Consider the following 24,666-nt stretch of genomic DNA (forward strand, 5'->3'; position numbering starts at 1 on the left):
ACTCCATCTCAAAAAAAGAAAGAAAGAAAGAAAAGAAAAGAGGTTTAATGGCCTCACAGTTCTTTTGAGACAGAATCTTGCTCTGTCACCCAGGCTGGAGTGCAGTGGCATGATCTCAACTCACTGCAACCTCTGCCTTCCTGGTTTAAGTGATTCTTCTTGCCTCAGCCTCCTGAGTAGCTGGGATTACAGGTGCGCACCACCACACCTGGCTAATTTTTGTATTTTTTTTTAGTAGAGGCGGGGTTTCACCATGTTGGCCAGGTTGGTCTTGAACTCCTGACCTCAAGTGATCCACTTGCCTCTGCCTCCCAAAGTGCTAGGATTACAGGCGTGAGCCACTGCAAACAGCCTCCTTTTTCTTATAAGGACGCTAGTCCTGTCAGCTTATCGCCCAACCCTTATGACCTCATTTAACCTTAATTACCTCCAAAAGGCCCTGTCTCCAGATACAGTCCCCGTTGGAGGTCAGAGCTTCAGCATATGAATTTAGACGTGGGTAGGTGACACAATTCAGTCCATAACAGATGGTCAAAGTCTGACCCATAGTATTCAACAGCTGCTGTTAGTTACTCTCCTTGGCTAATAGTATGCCTTGAGGCATTAAAGAACAAACACACAAAGCTGGTGTGGTGTAGGAGGCACCCTGAGAAGTTCTATGATGGATTTTGTCTCCTGGTGCTACAGAGGAAGGCATTTCTGTGTAAGTCAATGGTGGCCTCAACTATGGGTGGGTCTCAGATTTTAACATCCCCCTAAATCCCCTGGGGGTGTCTTCGTGGAATTCAGATTCTGCCTAACAGGCTGGGGAGGTGCAGGCTAAGGGCCTACTTTTTCCTTTCCTTTCCTTTCCCTTTTCCTTTTTCCTTTTTCCTTTTTCCTTTCCTTTCCTTTCGTCACAGTCTCACTTTGTCACCCAGGTGAGGTGATCATGGCTCACTGTAGCCTCGACCTCCCCCAGGCTCAAGCAATCCTCCCACCTCAGCCTCCTGGGACAACAGGCGCATAACACCACAGCTGGCTAATGTATTTTTTTGTAGAGATGAGGTTTCACTGTGTTGCCCAGGCTGGTCTTGAGCTTCTGGGCTCAAGTGATCCTCTTGCCTTGGCCTCCCAAAATGCTGGGGTTTATAGGTGTGAGCCACCACACCTGGTCAAGGACCTATGTTCCTAAGGAGCTTCCTGGTGATGCTAATACTGCTGGTCCATAGACCACACTTTTGAGTAGTGAGGGCCTGTGCTCAGCAGCACGGTCGCCAGGAACCACATGTGACTGTTTCAGTCTCTGTCTTAGTTAAAGAAAACTAGAAAATCCAGTGCCTCAGTGACTGTAATTGCATTGCATCGAGGAACCTTCTAATTGGTGGTGCCACATCTTAAAAGACCGAATGATCAACTGTTTCTTTACTTTTAAATTTTCTTTCTTTATATTTTTAGAGACAGTTTCTTGCTCTGTAGCCCAAGCTGGAGTGCAGTGGCACTGTCTTAGCTCACGGCAGCCTAAACCTCCTGAGCTCAAGCTATCTTCCCACGTCAGCCTCCAGAGTAGCTGGGACTACAGGCACATGCCACCACCCCCAGCTAATTTTTTTTTTTTTTTTTTTTTTTTTTTTTTTTTTTTTTTTTTGAGACGGAGTCTCGCTGTGTCGCCCAGGCTGGAGTGCAGTGGCGCGATCTCGGCTCACTGCAAGCTCCGCCTCCCGGGTTCCCGCCATTCTCCCGCCTCAGCCTCCGAGTAGCTGGGACTACAGGCGCCCGCCACCGCGCCCGGCTAGTTTTTTGTATTTTTAGTAGAGACGGGGTTTCACCGTGTTAGCCAGGAGGGTCTCGATCTCCTGACCTCGTGATCCACCCGCCTCGGCCTCCCAAAGTGCTGGGATTACAGGCTTGAGCCACCGCGCCCGGCCAATTTTTTTTTTTTTTTTTTTGTAGGGACGGGGTCTCACTATGTTGCCCAAGCTGGTCTTGAACTCCCAGGCTCAAGCAGTCCTGCCACCTCAGCCTCCCGAAGTGCCAGGATTACAGGCGTGGGCCACTGTGCCTGGCTAGCTTTTTCTTTAAAGCCGTGTTAGTTTCCTCTTGCCACTGTAAAAAATAACCACAAACTTCATGGTGTCAGACAAAACAAATATAGCCTGGCCAACGTGGTGAGACCCTGTCTCTACTAAAACAAAAACTTAGCTGGGTGTGGTGGCGCATGCCTGTAATTCCAGCTACATGGAAAGCTGAGGCAGGAGAATCGCTTGAACCCGGGAGGCAGAGGTTGCAGTGAGCCGAGATCAGACCATTGCACTCCAGCCTGGGTGACAGAGCGAGACTCTGTCTCAAAAACAAAATTCCACAAATTTATTCTTTACAATTCTGGAAGTCAGAAGTACAGAATGGGTCTCTGTAGGCTAGCATCAATGTGTCCACATAGCTGGTTCCTTCTGGAGGCTCTCGGGGAGAAACTTTCCTTGCCTTCTCCAGCTTCTAGAGGCTGCCCACATCCTTGGTTCACAGCCTCTTCCTCCATCTTCCAGGCAACCAATAGCCTGTCGAGTCTTTCTCATGACACCCTGTCTCTTAATTCTGACTCCTCTACCTCTTTCTTCCCCATTTAAGGACCCTTGTGACTCCACTGGGGCCACCGGGAGAATCCAGCAGTCAGTTGATGAGTTATGTTAATTTCACCTGCATCCTTAGTTATCTCTTGCCATGACATATTTACAGGTTCTGGGGATTAGGATGGGGACATTTAGGGGAGCGCGGGCAAGTACTCTGTTAACACAGGGTCAAATTGTAAATATATATATATATATATATATATTTTTTTTTTTTTTTTTTTTTGAGATAGGGTCTTGCTGGATTGCAGTGGTACAATCTCGGCCCATTGCAACCTCTGCCTCCTAGGTTTAAGCGATTCTCCTGCCTCAGCCTCCCGAGTAGTTGGGATTACAGGCGCCTGCCACCACGCCCAGCTAATTTTTTTGTTGTTCTCCTAGAGATGGGATTTCACCATGGTGGCCAGGCTGGTCTCAGACGCCTGACCTCAAGTGATCTGCCCGCCTCAGCCTCTCTACAGTGCTAGGATTACGGGCATGAGCTACTGCACCCACCTACTCTCTTGATGTTGCCGTCTATGTTGGGGTACAACTCTGCACCTTTGTCTCTGGGAAGCTCCATGGGCTAGGGTGAGTTTGTTATTGTTGTTTCCATCAGGCCCACCCTCCTGCTTGGCTTTGGACATCAGCACCTTGGTCCTTCTCTCCTGTCTGCTCTTTGGGGAAATGGCTTATACTTGATTTGGTTCAGAGTCTGGGAACCCTGAGCTCTGGGCTGGACTTTTTTTTTTTTTTTTTTTTCTTTTTGAGATGGGGTCTCACTCTGTCTCACTCGGCTGGAGTGCCGTACCATCTTGTCAGCTCACTGCAACCTCCGCCTCCCAGGTTCGAGTGATTCTCCTGCCTCAGCCTCCTGAGTAGCTGGGATTACAGGCCTGCACCACCGTGCCTAATTTTTTTTTTTTTTTTTTTCTTTTTTTTAGTAGGGATGAGGTTTCGCCATATTGGCCAGGCTGGTCTCGAACTCCTGCCCTCAAGTGATCCACCTGCCTCAGCCTCCCAAAGTGCTAGGATTACAAGCATGAACCACCATGCCTGGTCACGGGCCAGACTCTTTAGCCAGCCCCAAATCCAGCCACATGACTTTGCCTGGGTTACTCCTTTGAGGCACAAAGACCATGTCACTTGGTTGCATGCTTGGGTGCTCAGTGGGACAGGTATGAGAAGACCCACTCAAGAATGGTGAGAAAGAAGGCTGGCTAGGAACCCAGGTGGGGCAGGTTGTCTGCACTTTGTGGCTATTATGAGCAATGCTGCCATGGACATTTACATGTACATTTCCTTCTGTGAGTATATGTTTTCAGTTTTCTTGCCCCCCCCCCTTTTTTTTTTTTTAGACAAGAGTCTCACTCTGTTGCCCAGGCTGGAGTGCAGTGGCATGATCTCGACTTACTGCAACCTCTACCTCCCGGATTCAAGAGGTTCTCCTACCTCAGCCTCCCAAATAGCTGAGACTACAGGTGCCCCCCACCATACCCCTAATTTTTTATATTTTTTAGTACAGACAGGGTTTTGCCATGTTGGCTACGCTGGTCTCAAACTCCTGAGCTCAAGTGGTTCGCCCATCTTAGCCTTTCAAAGTGCTGGGATTATAGGCGTGAGCCACTGCATGCAGCCATGTTTTCAGTTTTCTTGGGGGAGATTCCTAGGAGTAGAATTGCTGGGCTGTGTGGTAACTTCCAGGCCTCCTTAAAGCTTTAGCCCAGACTGGGTAGAGTGTGGTTTCCACTGCATTCTCTTAGCCATAGTGAGTTGCAGGTTCACCCCAGAGTCAGCGGCAGGCGGGAATTGGGGATGACACGAGGACCTGAGCGTCCAAGGGGGCTTCATGGAGTCCTCATGTGAAGTCCCCAGCATGGACCCTGACACATCGTAGGTCCTCAACAAATGTCACTCCCCGTTGTCACTCTGTTTAGTACTAAGAATAATGATAAAACTGGGACAGTAAGGAAAACACAAACTGTTGGGACTTAGATCTGAATCTATTAGTCGGTCTAATAGAAAAGCCACCATCAGGATTTTGGAGATTACAAGCTCACTTTAGATTAGCCATACTGGAGTCAGCCCTGGAGGCTCCCAGAGATCAGAACGATCCCAGCACTTGACAGGATGGCTGGGAAATAACACATGAATGCCGGAAAATGCGGAACTAACCTAGGAAAAAAGTGTAAAAAGAAAATAAATACCATCTGTCATTCTATCTATCAGAACTGCTGTCAATATTTTGGTTCCCTTCCAGTAGTTCTTCTATGCACTCTGTGCATAAGTATGTAGATTTTAATAAAAGTATAATTAAGATCACAATGTTTATAGTTTATATGCTGCATTTTATTATTTATTGGGAGCGTTTCTCCATCAATAGTGGGTTTATTTTTGTTGTAAGAGACGGGATCTTGCTCTGTCACCCAGGCCAGAGTGTAGTGGCACAGTTGTAGCTCACTGCAGCCTCAAACTCCTGGGTTCAACCATCTCAGCCTCCCACTAGTTAGGACTGCAGGCATGAGCCACTGTGCCCAACTCAGTACAGGTTTTCTTAGTGACAACATCACACACACGTGCACACACACGTGCACACAATTTACTTTGGAAGTTTATAGCAGTGTATAGCTTGGTGAATTTTTTTTTTTTTTTTTTTTTTGAGACAGAGTCTCTGTGGTCCAGGCTGGAGTGTAATGGTGCCATCTCAGCTCACTGCAACCTCCGTCTCGTGGGTTCAAGTGATTCTTTTGCCTCAGCCTCCTGAGCAGCTGGGATTACAGGCGCGTGCCACCTGCCTAGCTAATTTTTGTATTTTTAGTAGAGACAGGGTTTCATCATGTTGGCCAGGCTGGTCTCGAACTCCTGACCTCAGGTGATCCACCCGCTTCTGCCTCCCAAAGTGCTGGGATTACAGGCATGAGCCACCGCGCCCGGCCAGCTTGGTGAATTTCTACATGTACATACACCAATGAGGTCACCACTCACATTGTGGCTTAGATTGTTGTAGCCCCCACAAAGCTCCCTGTGGAGCCTTCTAATTCATAACCTTCCCATTGTGGGGAATTGATCACAATTTATTTACGTACTCCCCTATTGCTAGGCTTACGTTACTTCCAATCTTTCATTCTTACAAATAGTGCTTCAGTGAACTTCCTTGTACATACATCTGATTGCCTCCTTCAGATAAATTTCTAGAAGTTGTGAATTTCAGTATGCTCACACCCACAGGGTCAGAGGGTATGAACTTATTGAAGTGCTCCCAGTTGGCCAGGCACGTTGGCTCGTGCCTGTAATCCCAGCACTTCGGGAAGCTGAGGCGGGTGGATCACCTGAAGTCAGGAGTTCCAGACCAGCCTGACCAACATGACGAAACCACATCTCTACTAAAAATACAAAAATTAGCTGGGCTTGGTGGTGCGCACCTGTAATTCCAACTACTCAGGAGGCTGAGGCACGATAATCACTTGAACCGAAGAGGTAGAGGTGAGCCCAGATGGCACCACTTCACTCCAGCCTGGACAACAAAGTAAGACTCTGCCTCAAAAAAAAAAAAAAAGAAAGAAATGCTCGCAGTTAATGACTTTTTTCCTTCCTCGGCATCCCAGCTGTGTTGTGTTTGTACAGCGCAATTAAAGTATTGTGTTCATGAATCCCCCCCAACCAGGTCCGGGACTTGGCTTCAAAACTGGATTCACAGGAGCAGGTATCCTTTGTGTATCCCCATCTGAAGATGTGATTTAAAAATTGAGTTCTTCTAGCTACCTTTGACATGTCAAGGTTAGTCAAAGCCAATTTAAATTGGTTTCACTTTTAGAGTAAACAAGACTTAGTGCAAAGCCAGGCAGAACTATGAAACTCATCTAGGTACTTCTGAGATAACTGATACGGTTGAATGAGTTCATCTTTGAGAAAGGGTTTTAAAAATTTCCACCAGCAGCCAGGCGCCATGGCTCACGCCTGTAATCCCAGCACTTTGGGAGGCCAAGGCGGGCGGATCACGAGGTCAGGAGTTCGAGACCATCCTGGCCAACATGGTGAAACCCCGTCTCTACTAAAAATGCAAAAATTAGCTGGGTGTGGTGGCACACACCTATAGTCCCAACTACGTGGGAGGCTGAGGCGGGAGAATCGCTTGAACCCAAAAGGTGGATACTGCAGTGAGCCAAGATCACACCACTGCACTCCAGCCTGGCAACAGAGTGAGACTCTGTCTCAAAAAAAAAAAAAAAAGAAAAAAGATTCTGCCAGCCTGTTAAACCCAAAGCAAGCATAGGGGTTGAAGCGGGGTGGTTGTTTTTGTCACACTGGCTTTTTCTGTTAATCCCTGGAGCCCTCACATCCCTTATTAGGGTAAGTTTAGTAACCCTGTGGTTTAAATGGCCTGTCAGGGGCTTGCTTCTATCATTGTGATGAGCGCATTCCTGCTGTTGCTCCTGGCTATCACAAGGTGTCGCTGTGGAAGACTGGTCCTGTACAGCTGTGTGAACCTGCCTGGTCAAGGCTTCCTCTGCAGTGCTCTTGAGTATCCCGGTTCCTGCTTAGGCCACAGCAGTGAGTCCGGGGAGAAACATCCTCCTACTCCCTCACCGTCCAGCTTGACTGAAGATACTCTGCACTTGACCTCCTGACACTAACTTCTTTACCTCTTCCCGTGGCAAGAGCAAATCATGGACTTTGAGCTACTTCCTCTCCCTTTCTACTATTTATTTTATTTTTGAGATGGAATCTCGCTCTGTCACCCATGCTGGAGTGAGGTGGTGTGATCATGGCTCACTGCAACCTCCACCTCCTGGGTTCAAGCAATTCTTCTGCCTCTGCCTCCCAAGTAGCTGGGAATACAAGCGCCCACCATCACGCCCAGCTAATTTTTGTATTCTTAGTAGAGTTGGGGTTTCACCATGTTGGCCAGGCTGGTCTCTTAACTCCTCACCTCAAATGATCCGCCCACCTCGGCCTCCCAAAGTGCTGGGATTATAGGTGTGAGCCACTGCACCCAGCCCTTCCTCTCCCTTTGTCTTTGGGGTTCCCCTCACTAACAGGTGAGGCAGCTTTTTCAAGGGCATTCCAAGCACAAAAGACCTTGTTGTACCTAAATACTATAAGGGACCTGTCATTGAGGACGAACCATCACAGCAAGAGGAGTTATCTCGTGCCACATCTTCGCATAACTGACAGGATTCCTGGCAAGGATGTCTCAATGCAGAAAGTTGGCTAAGTGAACTGCAGTATCCACCCTGGACCTAAGACAACTTGCTAATGTTTTCAACACTGCAATTCAGTGGTTATCTGATTTAATCTTTGCATTTACAAAAGCACCCTTTTACGTATATTAAATGTGGAATAAAACTAAATATCCGTGTGTGTTTTGTGTATCCTGGTGTATATAGTGTTATGAACTATTTCTTTCATTCCGGAAATAGCTGTTGAGACCCATGGTGTACCAGATCTGTAGAAACTGAAATGCATTCATATGTCTGGGGGGGTGTGTAACACTACCGTGTAGTTGATGAAACTTTCATTGACTTACTCCACAAATAATTATTTTTCTATCTACTGGGGATACCAAAAAGAGCCAGTGCCCTTGAGGAACTCAGTCATGTCAGTGCTTCTTAGTTTTTAAAAAACAGGTAAGTTGAGTACTTTCCAAATGTTTGTTTATTTTTCAAGACAGTCTTGCTCTGTCGCCCAGGTTGGAGTACAGTGGCATGATCTCAGCTCACTGAAGCCTCTGCCTCCTGGGTTCAAACAATTCTTTTGCCTCAACCTTCCAAGTAGCTGGGATTACAAGTGTGTGCCACCATGCCCGGCTAATTTTTGTTTTTTTTAGTAGAGAAGGGGTTTCACCATTTTGGCCACGCAGGTCTTGAACTCCCGACCGCAAGTGATCTGCCCACCTCGGCCTCCCAAAGTGCTGGGATTACAGGCATGAGCTACTAGGTGTAAGCCACCATGGCTGGCCCCACATTTTGTTTTTGTTCATTTGAGACGAGTCTGTTGCCCAGGCTGGAGTGCAGTGGTGCAATCTTGGCTCACTGCAACCTCTGCCTCCCGGGTTCAAGCAATTCTCCTGCCTCAGCCCCCTCTAGTAGCCAACATTACAGGTGTGCGCCACCACGCCCAGCTAATTTTTGTATTTTTTGTAGAGATGGGGTTTCACCATGTTGGCCAGGCTAGTCTCGAACTCCTGAGCTCAAGTGATCCACCCGCCTCAGCCTGCTAAAGTGCAGGGATTACAGGCTTGAGCTACCACTCCGGCCCAAATGTTTCTTAAAATAACTTGACCCATGCAAAATAAATTGTCTCCTATGTAATCCTTTATTAAAAAAAAAAAAAAAAAAAAGATACTGTACATCCGAGTTAGAAATTGAAAGGCAAGACCAGAATATGCCTGAGGAAGGCTTTGTTTATTTTGCTTATCAGAAATGAGATAAAGAATTATCTCCCAATGGGCCAGTTTCCAATTTGGACCACGTACACCATATACACAGTGCTCCACATTCTGGGAGGGGTGAGGTTGGGAGCAGTAAATGACAAGTGTTTTGCCCGTGTTTCTTTTCTCCTCCAAGGGGATGTAAAACTTTTCACATGTGCAGAAGCACGCAACTATAGCCACGTGCAGAAGCAGCCGTTTTTGCAAATGAAAATATTTCCCAGAAGCACAACAAATACAAGACTAACAGGTGCCAGGCAGCTCCAAGGCACACATGTGGTTCTCATCAGCCGTCTTCCTCCTGTTTTAAATCTAGGTCTTCCTGTAACAGTGGGAAAAAAAAAGATTTCTCCCGAGGCTGCCGAGCTTGCCTTTCCACCCCGTCTCACAACAGCATTTCCAACAGAGATCCCAGAGAGAGGGGAGCAATTACAGAAGGCAATAAGTAGGGTGGAGGGAGGAGGGGCGCCCTTAAACTTGACACCTGCGGTTCTGGGCTTAACCCCGAAGTTTAGGTGACCTTGGGCCTCCGTTTCCTCCTGTGACGTGTTTGGTTAAGAGAATGAGCATCTCAGTTTTACAGCACCTCCAGGCAGAGGCGGGTAGAAGGGTCTTTCAATCACGGGGTTTTCTGCCGGTAGGGGGGCGGGGGGACTGTGCCCCCACAAGGGACGGCGGCAGTGACTGCAGACTGGGGGAGGGGGCGCTTCGGAGGCCAGAAATGCCGCTCAACTTCCGACAGATCGGGGGACCCGCCCCGACGACAGAGCAATACCGCCCAAATGCCAGTGGTGCCGAGGTGGAGAAGCCGCGGCGTAACGCAGATTTGCAACCTCCGGCTTTCCGGCGTTCCCAGCTACGGGGGGGCGGCTTCTTTGCCGTCTCACGTTTTCGCGATCGGGGTCGCGCGTGGCGGTGCAGACCCCCGCCCGTCACCACACCCATTCCCACACCCTCTAAGGGGCGGGGGCGGCCGCGGCGACACCCCCGGACTCCTCCGATGACCCTTCCGTGCTCAGAATCACAACGTGGACGTCTGGTTCCCTCGCCCTCACAAAAACTTCGGCAGCTGCTCAGCCTGCGACTGTCGTCCCCCAGTCACGCGCCGGGAAGGCTTTCCTAGAGGAAGGATTTTCCCGCTGCCCTCCCTGCCCTGAGGTAGCCGCCGCGAGAGTCCGGGTTCAAGGACTCTCTGCGCGCGCGCTTCCGTCAGAAAGCCCCGCCCCGCGACCCGGACGGGGGCGGGGCCTCCAGGCAGCGACCGTTGCCCCGCCCAACCTCCTCCCAACGGCTGCCTAGGCCGGGCGACAGGGCGGGGCGGCACAGGCGGGTGAGTGCGCCTGCGCGCGCGTGCGCGGAGGCGCGGGGCGTGGCGCACGGACAGCCCCGCCCATGCCTGGCGTCTCCGCCCGTCCCATCTCCCAACCTCCTCAGCGTGGCGCCGACGCTGCGTGCGGCGCGGACTACCCAGAGTACTCCGCGCGGGGGCAGCTCACTGGAGTTTGGTTCTCGAGGCGGCGGCAGCAAGCGGTGGCGGCTCCGGCGGCTCCTCCTCCTCCTTCGGTGGCGGCGGCGGCCCGGGACCGAGACCCGGCCCCGGCTCCCCTCTTCGCCACCCCGCGCGCCCCTAACCCCCCGGCGCCGCGGGGAACATGCGGCTCCGGCTCCCGGAGGCCGGCGAGTGAGTGACCCCCGTCCCCCGCCTCAGCCCGCCCGCCCGCTGGCCCGGCCGCAACCCCCCGCCTCGCCCAGGCAATGACAGCGGCTCCGGCGTCTCCGCAGCAGATCAGGGACCGGCTGCTGCAGGCCATCGACCCCCAGAGCAACGTAAGTACCCGCCGCGCGAGCTGGGACGGAGGCCGCATGGGCCTGGGACCCTCCCCCTCTCCTGTCCCCCTCGCCCACCGGGCTTCGGGGGACCCGTCTGGCGCCCACCTCCCCTCGAGGGCCACTGCCATCTCTGCCTCTCACTCCTCGGGCCCGGGCCGGGGGCAGGTCGGGCAGCCCGGCAGCGCTTGGTACGTGAGGCCGAGGCTTCCGTGCGGCCTGGGCGGAGGAAGCAGACGGGGGGCTAAGGGTAGAGTTTATCTCCCCTTTCTGCTCCAGCTCTATGACCCTCACTGCTCTGGACGAAGCTGCTCTGCATCGCCCTCCCTCCGGGACCCGAGACCCCCGGGAAGCTCTCCCTGAGCGGGGGAGGGGAGGGAGAAGGGCTGTGAAGCAACTGGTGTCCGGGGTATGACTCGGGGAACCTGTGTCTCCCATGTCTTGGCCTTCTGGCTGATCAGAGAAGTCCTTCCCCCCCTTCCCGGCTGGGAGCACCTTCCTGGCTTCGGAGAGAACCCCCAGTGTGTTTTGCCCCTGGCCGGGTACCCAGGGTACGTGGAGAGTCTGTCTCCCGTCTGTGACTGGACACGCCTTCGCCAAAACCCTCTTGGGGTCGCTGCCAGCGACAGATGATTTCGGGGAGGGTGGGATCCTTCCTGTTGCCTTTCTGGGCCTCAGTACCCATTGCGTCTCTGACCAAGCCAGAGCTCCATTTTTTGGGTAGTGAATTAAAGAGGACTTTTCTCTCCCGTTTACCCAAGAGCCCTGTGTCAGTAGGCTCTTTCCCTCACCTGGGGTTCTCAGCCTGGTGGCTATTGACCCAGACTGTCAGGGTTAACTCCAGGTGTCGCTTCCTCGGGTGCCCCTTTGCTGAGGCTACTGTTTGCGGAGGGACCGCCCCTTCCCCCTCCGTGTGTGTGTGTGTGTGTGTGTGTGTGTGTGTGTGTATGTGTGTTGTTGCGGGGGTGGGGGGGGTGGGAAGACTGATCTATTCTCATATTTTCTCCAAGAGTTTCTTGGCAGTGGGGGTCATACTTCCCGCGGCAGGAGCAGGGCGGTGGGAAGATGCAGTAGCATCCAGGTATGAAGTGAGGCCTTGCTTCCCAGGAAGTGGCCATTGAGATCACTTTTTAATATGCTGTGAATGGAAGAAAAAAATCATCTTTAGCTTGGCCAGGTAACTCAGGTTTCTCTCACCGTAGGGGTTTTTACTTGTATTTTTACATGAGCTTGGCTGATTACTCTTAGCAGTATGCTTAACTCTGATGATGTTTTTGGAATAATTCACGTTGACTTATACAATTTTTGGTAAGATTGAAGGGTTATGAGTTTTTTTCTAAGGCCCTGTGTTTGCTGTAATGTAAGTACTTCTCTTATTCCTGGTATTCAGGTCCCATTAACATTGACTTGATGGTAATTGTCTTTAACGAATGTTATATTATACATTTTTGTTATGACTTTGGGGGTGGAGTGGGCACAAGCTATATAAAACCTTCTCGAATGTCCTTTTTGCAGTAACTGGTGCCACTGCAATTTTAAGATTGAAATATTAGAGGATAAAACTAGTGACATGAAAAAAATAGCCTTGGTGACTTGTACATCTTTCGTGGAACCAGAAGGTAATTTTTTGAATTTCATGCACTCGCTTTCCTTCTGGAGAGTCTGAGAGGTTGCTGAGAGATATTAGCACTGATCCTTAATGCCACCTCAGAGAGCTTTGGGATCAGGCGGCACTTTGACAGGCGATCACAGTGTTGTAGATTAGGTCACTCCAGTGACCTCACAGTTTCCAGTATTGTGTAAGGCTCTAATCAAAAGGGTTCCTTGAGGCAGAAGAAAAGAGGACGGAACAAATCTTAGTTTTGTGTGTCTCAGCTCATGCAGAAATGTTATATAGGTCCCTGGTTATGTTACCTGGCATGGAATTTGCATTTCATATCGCTTATTTTCAGGGACTTTAGTGATGATCTTGGGCAGAGTCCTACTAACATGGGGTGGATGGATTTGGGAAATTATCTTCTTGATTATGAGCAATGAGGAAGGTGCCTCCTTTGTGATTGATCCTCTGAGCGCTGTTATGGGCCATTTGACAGGACCGTTCGCTTTGAGCAAACACCATGCAGAAACAGCTGCGGTGGACAGGGTTGCTGGCGGAGGTGGTGGTGAGAGCCGGGCATGTCAGTGCATCTGCAGTTTCTCTTGGATCCATGTGGGCTCAGGTGAGAGCAGGTGGCTCCAGCACAGGTGCTGCCGGCGTGCCGCTGTCTCCTCTCTGCCCTGCCCAATGATGAATTCCACTACTGGATATTTAGTTGACACATATTTAAGATGCTCGTGGAAAAAAAAAACGGGGACAATGTTGAAGAGCCAACACTAAAATTAAACCTCTTCTGAGAGAAGCGGCAGAGAATTGTGTCGTGTGGTGCTCGCCTTTATGGGCATGCAATTATGGTTAACAAACTTAGCTATTGCTTGCAAAATCAGTGTCAGGAACTGACCTCATATCCAAAAGTGTCTGCAAAGTTAGGGAAGTGACGAACAAGTCGTGTTTACCAACCATCTCCTTGACAAAGGAATTCTTAGGAGGAAAGTTGTTTCTGTGCTCTTTTAGCCCCTGGAGTATGCATTTGAATTCCTATAGCAGCAGGCTCAGAGTTAATAATTTCTGCCAATTCAGTAATAAAGTAAATCCTCTACTCTCCTTTTCAAAAGGCTACTAACGGTTTTTCAGAGCAGTTGGAGCTTTTCTTTTCGTCGTGCACCCTTTCAGCCCAGGGTGTTGAAAATCTCTCCGAAGCGCAGTGTGTGCATGATTGTTCCAGCTTACTCTCGCTGCATTGTGGGTAAAGTGAAGGACTGTGTCTTACTCTCGCATAGCAGTCGTAGTGAGCAGTCTCCTCAGCAGGTGATTCGGTTCCCATCTGCCTGGGACACTCTTTGTTTTGTGGAGGTACGAGCTTTATCTTCCTGTGTGGCACGCAAGCTTCTTGGGATGTTTCCTGTCTTGTCTTCTCCCTCTAGAGCAGAAGCATTAGGCACACTTTCTATCTGCTGCTTAAACTGACTGAACCCTAGCATCCATCTTGGACCTGTACCTGAGGAGCTACATGTGAGCCCCATTTTACTAGGAAGCCTTTGTAACTGCTTTATGCCCAAAAGTTCAGTCGTGGAATATTCTAATGCAGAACTTTGGAGAGGGAAGGAATCACAGGTGACCTGAGACGCTACTCGGTAGAACTGTGAGGAACATGGATGTTAAGTGATGATTAACAAACTTAGCTTTTAGAGGAAAGGTCCGACGGATAGTAGACGGTGTACTGCATCCTAATGACAAGTAAAATAACAGCACAGGGCAGGACTTGCTAACTGCAGGTGAATGTCCTGTGCTCAGAGCAGGGAGAGGCCTGAGAAGGTCCTGCAGCAAAGAGGGACTTGAACTAGCCCTGGCCGCTTGTGTCAGTGCCTCCAGCTGTCAGGCTCTGAGCGGGAAACGTCCTTGGGAGCTGCTTGCTTTCTTACAGCTCTTCAGGCAACAGAGACCAAGGGGGAGGTGACCAAGGCACTCTGCAGAGAGACCCAGCAAGAAAGATAATTTTCCCACCTAAGAATTGGAAGGTTGGATGTTGCTTACTTTGACTTGCCTGCAGATTTCTTGTCCACAGGGTGGGATTGGGAATGGGTGTATGCACCCCATAAACCTCCTTCCAGATCTAAGTTCAGATCCTGGAAGGGACAGCAGAGTCTAATGTCAGTTGTTCTAGAAGGGTTTTTTTTGTTTTGTTTTGTTTTGTTTTTAATATATCTTTGCAAGGTACATTGTGTGAAGTTTCTCAACTAACAAAATTCTAAACCAAGGTGTATGCTTTGTTAGTTTGTGTGGCACCATGTCAGAGAGTTCTGCTTCTTCCCAACAGCCTTGTGAGTGGGGGAGCCAGTCTCCCCTTTTGCAGGTGCAGAAGCCAGCAGCATCAGGTAGTAGGTGCTGCTCAGTGGTGTCTCCTGGGGCAAGCAGAGGACAAAATGCTTTTGTTTCTTACTGACTTAATGGGAGGTGTGGAACCAAAGTTAGGGACTTACCCAGAGTCATTAAGTGACAGTCCTTAGAGTCCTACCAACTCTGAACACCACCACGCTGTCTTGAAAGATGGAGAGATGGCTCCAGAAGAGGCACGTGGGGGCAGCGTTTTTGAGCTGGTAAGAAAACTTGTGGGGATCCTGTAACGTCCCCTACAAGTTTATGTGAGATTACAGCCTGGGGCTGGATCTACCTATGTTAGATCTAACAGCGTGATGATATGAGACAGCCTGTCCCGTGGACATCGTAAGGTCTCTGTCATGGACAGAAACCTGGGCCAGACCACGGTGTGGCAACTAGCAACTAATGTGGAAGTTTTCATGAGTCTGTGTGACCAGTTTGCTTTCTACTTCAACATTACAGCACTTTTGATATTAACTTAAAATGCCATTTATTCTGCAGAAAAGCAGAATAGTATAAATTGCAAAATGAAGGACTTTTGATTCTGACCCTATCCAAAATGGTAGGGGACCCTAAACCCAAACATGTAAATGCCCACTGCTCCACAATTGCCCAGATTCAGGGACTCATCTGTCTTTACTCTGTCTGTTGTGGCCAGGACACAGCAGAGGAGCAGCGTGGTGTTCTCTGACTTCGGGAAACAGGTAGCAAGTGTCACCTGTGACACAGGTGTATGTCCTTGTCTTTGACTCATTCTGTCCCTCAGGAGAAAGTGGACTTTACAGTCTGTCCTCACTGAGGTTTCTGTGTGGTCCTCAGACTATGTTGTCCTGGTTGGAGGTCCCCGAGCCCTGGAGGACTGTCCAAGACCAGCGTGTGGCAGGGGCTTTGTCCTGAATACAGATGTAAGAAGGCACCATGGTCACATCAGCCCCTGGGCAACTGTGTAAGATAGGACATGTACCTTAAGGGCGCCAAGCTCTTTTAGGTGAAGGAGGACACTTGGGCTTGCCTTTTCTTGATTTTGGGGTCTGCAAACATCTTCTCAGACTGAGCTGCAGTTTAACCAGACTGACTCCAAGTGACTCCAGTCCAGTGGGAGGGGTCCCCTGGCCACTCCCCCACTATCATCTCCTTCTGGAAACTGGGTGCTTTGTCACTGCACGTTGTGCTTTTCCTTTGTATTTCTAGTGGTAGGCTGTCCCACGTCTGCCTGGTCCCTTTGGGGACCGGGAGCTGGTTGTCAGAATGGGTGGCCGAGTTTGTGGCCCAGTGAGTACAGGAGAGGCAGCACATTTCATTCCAGTGTGGTCTCGCTAGCACCCATGCTGGGAGAACCTTCCAAAACAGCTGCTTTTCAGTCTCAGAGCAGGGTGTGGATTTGCCATAGGGATTCCCTGAACCGGGAAGCATTTCCTGAGTGAGAAAGACACACCGATAATTCTGCATGCTCTATTTAAAGGTCTTCTCTGAATGGATTCCATGCCTTGGGAGTCACTGCAGTTACATTTCAGTCACTAACTGATTAGCAAGTGCTCGTGTGCTGAGTGTAGAGGATACAGACCTGAAGATGCCCAGCTACTGTGCCAAAGGGGCCTGGCGCCTCACAGGGAGGAGGGCAGATAGAGCATAGTCATGAATGAGCTGGGTGGGGGGTGCCATGGCACGTGGGCTCGGCAGTCGGATGGCCTGATGGTGCTGCAGGTCTCAAATCCAAATGGAACAGTTCTCCGTGTGCCTTATTTGAAAACAGTTGAGAATTCTTAAGAATATGAGATGGCTTTCTTAAGTATATTCTGTCATCCAGTTTTTCAGAATAAGTTCTGTAGTCAGGCAGGCAGGCTCTTCTTGCGTTGTCTCTGGCATGAGTGGAACAGAGCTGGAAGGAATAGTCGGCAAATTATTGCACAGTTTTCCCTCTCTGCCGTGGGATGGGGCACAGGCAGATGTCAAGCTGTGTCTGTGGGTATGGTCGGGGTGTCTGGGCTTGAAAAAATGGAAAGGGTCTTGGGGTAGCGTGTACGTGGCACTGATTTTCAGCATTTGGGGTGTTGTACCCTCTGGATTAGATTTGCTCTGTGTGGCTTTTGGAGGCAAGCCTAGGGGTAGGGAAGGTGAGAGTTCTATGATGTGCTTAGGGGAGCGGTGGATTATTGTCAGAGCTTAACACAGTCAGGGGGCACTGTGAGGTGGCTATGTGGACATGCGCAGGCCCTTGGATTCTGTGTATAGGCCATTGGATTCTGTGACCAGCCAAGTACCGGGAGGTTGCGATTCTCTATGGAGCCTATTCAAAAGGAGATGGGTCATGTCAGGTGAAGTACCAGCTGCCCTCTGGGAACTCATATCCCAAGGATTGCCAGGCAATTGGGGTTAAAGGCCTTTGGATGTTACTGGGACTGCAGCAAAGTTTCCTGGGTTCATCCACTGCGGGAAAATGAATCTTGGAAATCCTCAGGGGACTCATCAGGTTTCCCCTGCATACAGAGTTAGGCTCAGTCTCCTGTGTGCCAGCAGCAGTCTCTGTTGGGCAGCAGAGGCTGCAAGATGAACAGCCTCTGTTTACTGAGCACTTACACAGTGCCAGACGCTACTGTGTGGAGCGTCTCATTGCTTCTTTGAATTACATCTAGGGTAGGTGCTTCATCTTCATTTTAGGGACTAGGAGAGATTCACCCATTTGTCTGGTATTGCAGACAAGGGAACCAGAAGCCTTGGGTCTGAATCCATCCCTGGGTGGTTCTGATGTCAGAGGGCTTAACTATGACAGTCTTCCGCTTCCCACATCATTGGTGCCCAGCATGGAAGCTGAACTGCATTGCGTCTTCTAAGGTGTACCCTTGCAAACATGAAGTGTTTTCAAATGTTACATTTTTGATTCCATTCCTTCCCAGTTCCTACAACTTTTCCCCCTTTAAATTCCTCTAGCCTAGTGGCTCCAAACCTTTTTGAGTATGAGAGTTCATTTTTATCATCAGAAACCTTCTGGAACCTTCACATAACAACAGGTGTGCTTTGAGTAACTGTTTTAAAGAAAATTCGAGGACAGAACCTACTCCTAATCCAGTTGTGCTTCGAAATGAAGTTCTGCCTTGTCGTCAAAACAGCATCAGTGTAACTCTGAGAGCAGGCCTTACCTGTATGTGTGTGACACCTGGAATTTGACCTTTGTGCTGCCTCCAGTTGGGAGCCTCCTGTCATCCCTGCTGCCTCCCTTTTCTGAAACCTTGCCTGGTTTAATCCAAGACCATGTCTCTCAGGAACCAGTCATCGTTTTAACACTGTATATTCTGCTGATAACAGGTCTTGTTGGTTACATTTTCCATGTGATTGTGAAGTGCCCAAGTAGGAGAGCAGGAGTTGCTCCCTGAGTATCTCGAACTGCCACAGCATGTGGGTGCCCAAATGCTTGGTGCTCTTACTGTGAACAGGGCCAGTTTTGGGAATGGCTGTCTGCGTTACTGAGCAGGTCCTAGGTGCCAGCAATTTTCAGCACTTCACCTGCATTCAAAACATATTTAATCTTCATAGCAGGTGTAGATTAAACAGGAGGCAGGTGCTGGTGAGGAAACTGAGGCTCTGCGGACACAGCTGGAAGAAGGCTAGGTGGGATGAGGCTGGGCTTGGAACACACCCACCTGCTGGCTGCCTTCCATGTCATCTGTGAGAGGCCAGTGGGCACGTGCTGCGCAGGCACTCCCCTTTCTTGCCTGGGTCCAGCTCTTTATGCTGGATTCATCTGTGTGCTGCTTTTATGCCAGGCTGGGAGGACAGTGGTCCCTGAAATGCTGTGTGCTTTCTCTGGAACTGGCTGAGGAAGGGGTGTGAGGTGTGTTTTCCTCTTTCTTTCTCATCTGGTATTTTTCACACTAACAGAGAAGGTGGCGCTTGGGCTTAGGTTTCTGCCTGTCTGTGTTCCCTAGACACTGTTCAAATGTCACTTCGTCTGTGAAGGCTGGGTCCCCAGCGATCCTTTGGCCTTTTTTGGTCATGTGACAAAACATATGGCATTCCTGGACACACATCCCCCCAGATTTTCTTTTGTTATGGCCAGAAAGTGGGGTGCGCTTTGTCCAGACCACTCCCTGTGGTGGGTCAGCCTCGTGGCTGCTGTGGAGACTCGGGTACTGGTGTGCTGGGTGCACAGCATGGTTTTGTAGGGTGTTGGCTGTGGCTGGCCTTGACTCTGGTGGGGGTTCTGTGGTGCAGGTGTCAGCAGTGGTGAGTTACTGGGAGGACTCAGGTGCGTGTGACCCGTGGCCCACACCGAGAGCCCAGTGGGCTGGCAGCACTCCCAGGCCCTGGCGGCCCCACTGCCTGCTTGTGCCTTCAGCACAGCAGTGCACTCTTCTGTTTCCCACCCACACTCCTGGTCACATTGGCTCTCTGGGCAGCCACCTGCACACACTGGGTTTAGGTTCTTCTTATCCCCTTGATGACTTGTTTTGATGTCCCCACTTCTAGTCATCAGGTTCCTGGCCCAGCTTGAGTTGAGATAGGTGCAGAGAGGTGGCCACATCCTCTTTCCCACCAGAGTGATGTGGTAGTTACCATGGTAGCTAACAGCCCTCCTGTTCTGCAGGCCAGCCCTCTAGAACCCTTTATAGATGCTGCCAACTCCATTCACCTCCCGGGTGCATCTTGCATGGTGCCTAGGCAAGCAGTCCTCAAGCTGGCTTTTCAGTGCTGTCAGTGGGAGACCCATGATACTGATGTGAAGGGATATAAAATAAGGATAACTTTTGTGTGGTCATTGGTTCACATTGTTTCCTTCCGTGTTCACTTAACTGGTTGCCTGTCTTTACTTCCTATACTAATTCTGTGGCCTGTCCAGCCCTAGAGGGAGGTTAATGCTGTACTGGTGGCAGGAGCTTAGACACAAAGGGGCTGAGGGTCACGCAGGCCCAAAGGCAAGTCTGCGATCAGGTGAGGACCTGGTTTATCTCTCTCCCTCTTTTGCAGTGTTGCCTTCACACAATAGGGTGTCTTCCTCTCCGTCCCAGCAGTTTGAGGATTTTCCCTCACCGAACTCCCGACTCTGCCGGAATCCCCACCAAACATTTCCTAATGCCTTTTCTGAGCTTTGATTGAATCAGCAGTTTGATTGAATTAGTTGATTGGTTTACCCCTGAATCTGGTGTGAGTTTCACCCAAACAGTCCCACAATAGAGGGGGTGTTCCCAGGAGACATCAAGGTCCTGTTAACGAGAGAAGAGTAGTGGATCCAGTGTCCGTGGATGTGCACTGATGTCATCACCTCTCCTGAGGTGACCGTCACATAGTTGGGCCTTGGCTCCAGAAGGCAAAAATGGGAGTAACTGAAGTGTAAGGTCCAGAGAAGCAACAGGGTGGTTTGGCTGGTGTGAGGTCACTGCGTGGAGTTTTAAGTACCTTCTCGTTCTGGTTGAACCGCAGACTGCATTTGCCTGTAGTCACCCTTGGGGACCTCGCTGTCACACTGTCCTAGTGCAGGTGCTGGCCAGCTGCAGCTTCAGATCCTGTCCTGGGCTGGAGAGAGTCTTGCATGGTGCTGTTTTTTTCCTCCTTGTCTTGACAGTCTCCTGGTGCTTCAGTCACTGCCTGGAATGGAGCTCATGCTGGGGGAGGTGGTGCGGTCCAGGTGGCCTGAACCCCCCCAGGCCTCCTGTGGTCATGAGGAAACTGTGCTGTGACCCAGGCAAGAGCTGTGGCCTCTCCTGTAGCTTCTCTGAACTTGTGGACCCTGGGCAGAGGCTGGGAGATCTGTTGGGTCTGATTGTCCTGCCTGTTTCCTCTCATCTGTTCTTCCCGTACCTGTGTTTCCTGGCCTGGCTTCTTCCCCTTTGGTTAACGGAGAGGGGTGGACTCAAGTGATCTTTCTTTTGCAGCCTCCATTTCCCCAACCCCACCCCCCACCTTGTGTTTCTGGGGGGGCTCTCAGTAAGCCCCTGAAGTTGTTGTCTGCTCCCCCTTTTGCCTGGCAGTGACAAAAGTGGGCTACATGTTAAGTAAGTCTCAGGCTCGTCTGTGAGGGAAAGGTTTGTTTTTTGTTGTTGTTGTTGTTGTTGTTTTTGAGACGGAGTCTCGCTCTGCCCCCCAGGCTGGAGTGTGCAATGGCGCGATCTCGGCTCACTGCAAGCTCCGTCTCCCAGGTTCACACCATTCTCCTGCCTCAGCCTCCTGAGTAGCTGGGACTACAGGCGCCTGCCACCAAGCCTGGCTAATTTTTTTGTATTTTTAGTAGAGACGGGGTTTCACCGTGTTAGCCAGGTTGGTCTCGATCTCCTGACCTCGTGATCCGCCCACCTCGGCCTCCCAAAGTGCTGGGATTACAGGCGTGAGCCACCGTGCCCGGCCTTGTGAGGGAAAGGTTTGTGAATGGGTATTTCACCTTCACTTCTGCCTTAGGGGAGTTTCTCAAGCATTTCATTTCTCACCTTGATGGTTGGTGGGCAAGCAAGCGCCTGAACTTGTGGGCCCCTGAGGGGAGAGCCTGTCTTCTCCCAGGAGAGCTTCAGCACTGCCCTCCTGTGAGCTCCTTCTGCATTTGCGGCCCAGCTTTTTCCCTCTAAACACTGAGCTGAGCTTAAATAAGTGCTGTTTGGGATTGAAATTGGAGTGGAGAGAAAGGAGAGGGAATCTTTTCTGTTTCTGGTCCTCGGCACTATATCTGCGTGTGTATATGTGTCTGTCTCTGTGTGTGTGTCTGTGTGTCCGCAAGTCTTGTGGATGGGCTGCTTCATGTGTTGGGAAAGGCAGCAGCTCCTGAGTTTGACCTGTCGTAGAGAGGAGTTACTTTCTAGTTTCCAGTTCTGGAAACTTCAGGAGACACACTCTGGCTTGGCTTGGGGTGGCATGGGAGGGCCTTTTAAGAAAGTGTCAGTGCCCACAGGAAGTCAGGGAGGTTTTTCCAGAAGGAGCAGGGTCTTTTATGCAGACGGAAACAGCATGTGCTCCCAGGCTGCTACAGCCCTATGTACCTGAAGGAAAATGGTGAAAACCCTGGCCTGGAGTAGGGAGGGGGCACGTTAGGTGTTCTGGTGTAGTTGGCAGGTGGTATTTGTGCTGGATAGTATGCGGAAGACTTGTGGATTGCCTCTCTGGACATGCTGTCTGCCCAATGAGGAGTTAGGGGTGTGACCGAGTGGGCACCTTCTCATCACCCTGGTGATGATTCTTCTGTGTTGAGAGCACTGTGGACATGGTTTCCTATCTGGTTGGGTGGTGGGCTCCCTCAAGTTGGGAAATAGGAAGTGGCATCATCTGTTTAGGAAGATGAGCTGTCCTTGGGTACAAGGATGCCTGTTGTGTTTGTCACGCCAGGTTGTCTTTTCCTTAGGATGCTGTTCTCTGTGCTCACCATGGGCACTTGGAATGAATGACAAGGCCTAACAGTGGGGGATGTGTGCCTCCCTGGTTCCCTTGCCCCTTGCTGCATTGGTCTCTTTTTTTCTCTCCACAACCCCTTCCAGTGATTCCTGCTCCCCCCAGGTGTTTTGGCTTTGTGTAGCTCTGCTCACGGTCTTTGGCCCTTAAGACTTTCCCCAGGTTGTCTCAGAGCCACGGCTTCCTTGGCACCTGGACACTTGCTCTCCAGCGCTGTCTCCTGTGCCTGGATGTCTAGACAGTCCACTCCAAAGTGGATATACCTTCTTCACCTCTGCTCTTGTCATGCTGTGCTGTGTCTGTTGGTGGCGCCATGATCTACTGCTCTGTAGACCACCTTAGGGCCATCCTGGAGTCCTCCTTCCTGCAAGCTGGACCTTTAGAGGATCTAGTGCAGCAGTATCCCAGTCAGTCTCCTGCCTTTGTATGTCTGAAAACAGATTGGGATGATTGACTTCTCTGGTGGTGTGTTGCTGACTGGGTAGAGTCTCAGCTCTTTAGGTGGCATATAGTGGAGAAGACAGTCTTTCTCCTGGGTGGAGGACTTAAGCAGAATGGAGTTAGAACCATTGACCCTGCCATTCACCTTGCAGCCTTCAACGAGGTTAGATTTGCAGCCTTTGTTTTTCCAGAAAGATGTAAAAAATGCTGCATAGGAAGGCTTTTAAGAATGGGACATGGCCCTGTGCATGAAGCATCCTGGGTGCTCACATGCATGCTACCTAATAATACACAGGTTTGGTGGTAGAGAGCCCATCTAGCTCCCATTGCCTTCCTCCTGGTCTCTGCATCCTCGTTTTCCTGAGAGCTGCCCATTCCTCTCTCCAGTCCATGCACATTGGATGGTTAGTAATGTAGGTACAACTGGCCAGTCATGGGGCTGCATCTTCCTGGGCAGTGATTGGTTCAGAGACAGACCTGTGACCCAATCAGAGCCTGTGAAAGTTGTAACACTTTGCTGGAGTAGTTTGGGGAGACTTAAATGGGAGAGGATGTGAGCTGTTTTCTGCTGGGGTTTGCTGCCTGGAGGCAGCCTGTCCAGGAGTAAGACCTGGTCAGAGGAGTAGAGAGGACTAAGACCTTGTGGCTTGGCTGATCTGAAGTGAAGCCTGTCCTAACCTTTTTTTTTTTTTTTTCCCCAGGAGTTGGAGTCTTGCTCTGTCTCCCAGGCTGGAGTGCAATGGCACAGTCTCAGCTCACTGCAACCTCTGCCTCCTGGGTTCAAGCAGTTCTCCTGCTCCAGCCTCCCGAGTAGCTGGGATTACAGGCACCTGCCACCACGCCCAGCTAATTTTGTATTTTTAGTAGAAACGGGGTTTTGCCATGTTGGCCAGGCTGGTCTTGAACTCCTGACCTCAGGTAATCCACCCACCTTGGCCTCCCAAAGTGCTGGGATGGATGACAGGCGTGAGCCACCAAGCCCGGCCGCCCCAAACTTTTAAACTAAGTGAGCCTATGGTTTTCTTTCTTGATTAAACCCATTTGAGCTGACTTTTCCCTCACTTGCAACTGAGAGAGTCAGGAAAGAATCATCTGAGCACATTATGCCCCAGGCTCTGGGTCAGGTAGCCCTTTTTCCTCTCCTGCTCCAGCCAGGCTCAGCTGCTCATCAGTCAGCTCCTGACCTTTTTGTGTACCCCACCTGATCACCTGCCCTCTCTCCCTCCTTGCCTCTCTGGGCTTAGGGTCCAGAGCCTCCATAAGCAGCCCTGTCTTCTGACTATTCCAGGCATCCTGGTCTGATCTTTCCCGCAGCGCCTCCTGTAACCGGTCTGACGTGCATGTCATTTCCCCCACCCCCATTCCCCTTGAAGGCAAAGACTGGTTGGTTGTTTTCTTGCTGGTATTTAATGAACCATTCATTCTGTTAGGGCCAGTAACCAGTTTACAAATGGATGTGGGTCCATTTCTGACTTCAGGTTACAGAAGTAGCATTGCCTAACCTGGGAGGACCCAGTTGGGTTTGGGGTAAGAATTCAGACTTAGTGGGGCCTGAGCATGGTAGTCATTTAGCTCATGAGTATTGGGGTTGAGGTGACTGAGCCTGGACTTGGCCAGACCCCTGGAGGAAGCCCCCTCCTGTGATGGTTACTTGGCTCTCTCCAACCTTCAGCCCTTTGGATTCCTCCCATGGTTCGAGGGGTCTGTTGGACCTCAGGCCCACATAAGCCTGCACGTGCCTCCTCCCTCCCTTGGGCCAGGCCTGGGCAGACACTCCCCACCCAGTCCCCCACCTTTTTATTTTATTTTGAAATGGGGTCTCACTCTGTCACCAAGGCTAGAGTGTAGTGGCACAATCAGCTCACTGCAACCTCCACGTCACCAGCTCAAGTGATCCTCCTACCGTAACCTTCTGAGTAGCTGAGACTACAGGCACATGCTACCACAACCAGCTGCTTTTTTGTAATTTTTGTAGAGATGGGGTTTCACCATGTTGCCCAGGCTGGTCTCAAATTCCTGAGCTCAAGCGGTCTGCCTGCTTCGGC

At 50.5% G+C, this 24,666-nt stretch overlaps 1 protein-coding gene across 1 annotated transcript in view; it reads left to right on the top strand.

Annotated features, from left to right (window-relative positions):
* The first annotated feature begins 10,478 nt into the window (after positions 1–10,478).
* The window catches only part of MED26 (mediator complex subunit 26), a 54,734-nt gene continuing 40,546 nt past the window's right edge, over positions 10,479–24,666 (top strand). The window contains exon 1 of the mRNA XM_010361480.2: positions 10,479–10,839. Coding sequence (XP_010359782.1) covers positions 10,768–10,839 — 72 coding nt within the window. The 5' untranslated portion in view covers positions 10,479–10,767. The remainder of the gene's footprint in view (positions 10,840–24,666) is intronic.

The sequence above is a fragment of the Rhinopithecus roxellana genome, chromosome 8 (genome assembly GCF_007565055.1).
Source record: "Rhinopithecus roxellana isolate Shanxi Qingling chromosome 8, ASM756505v1, whole genome shotgun sequence".
NCBI classification, from domain to species: domain Eukaryota; kingdom Metazoa; phylum Chordata; class Mammalia; order Primates; family Cercopithecidae; genus Rhinopithecus; species Rhinopithecus roxellana.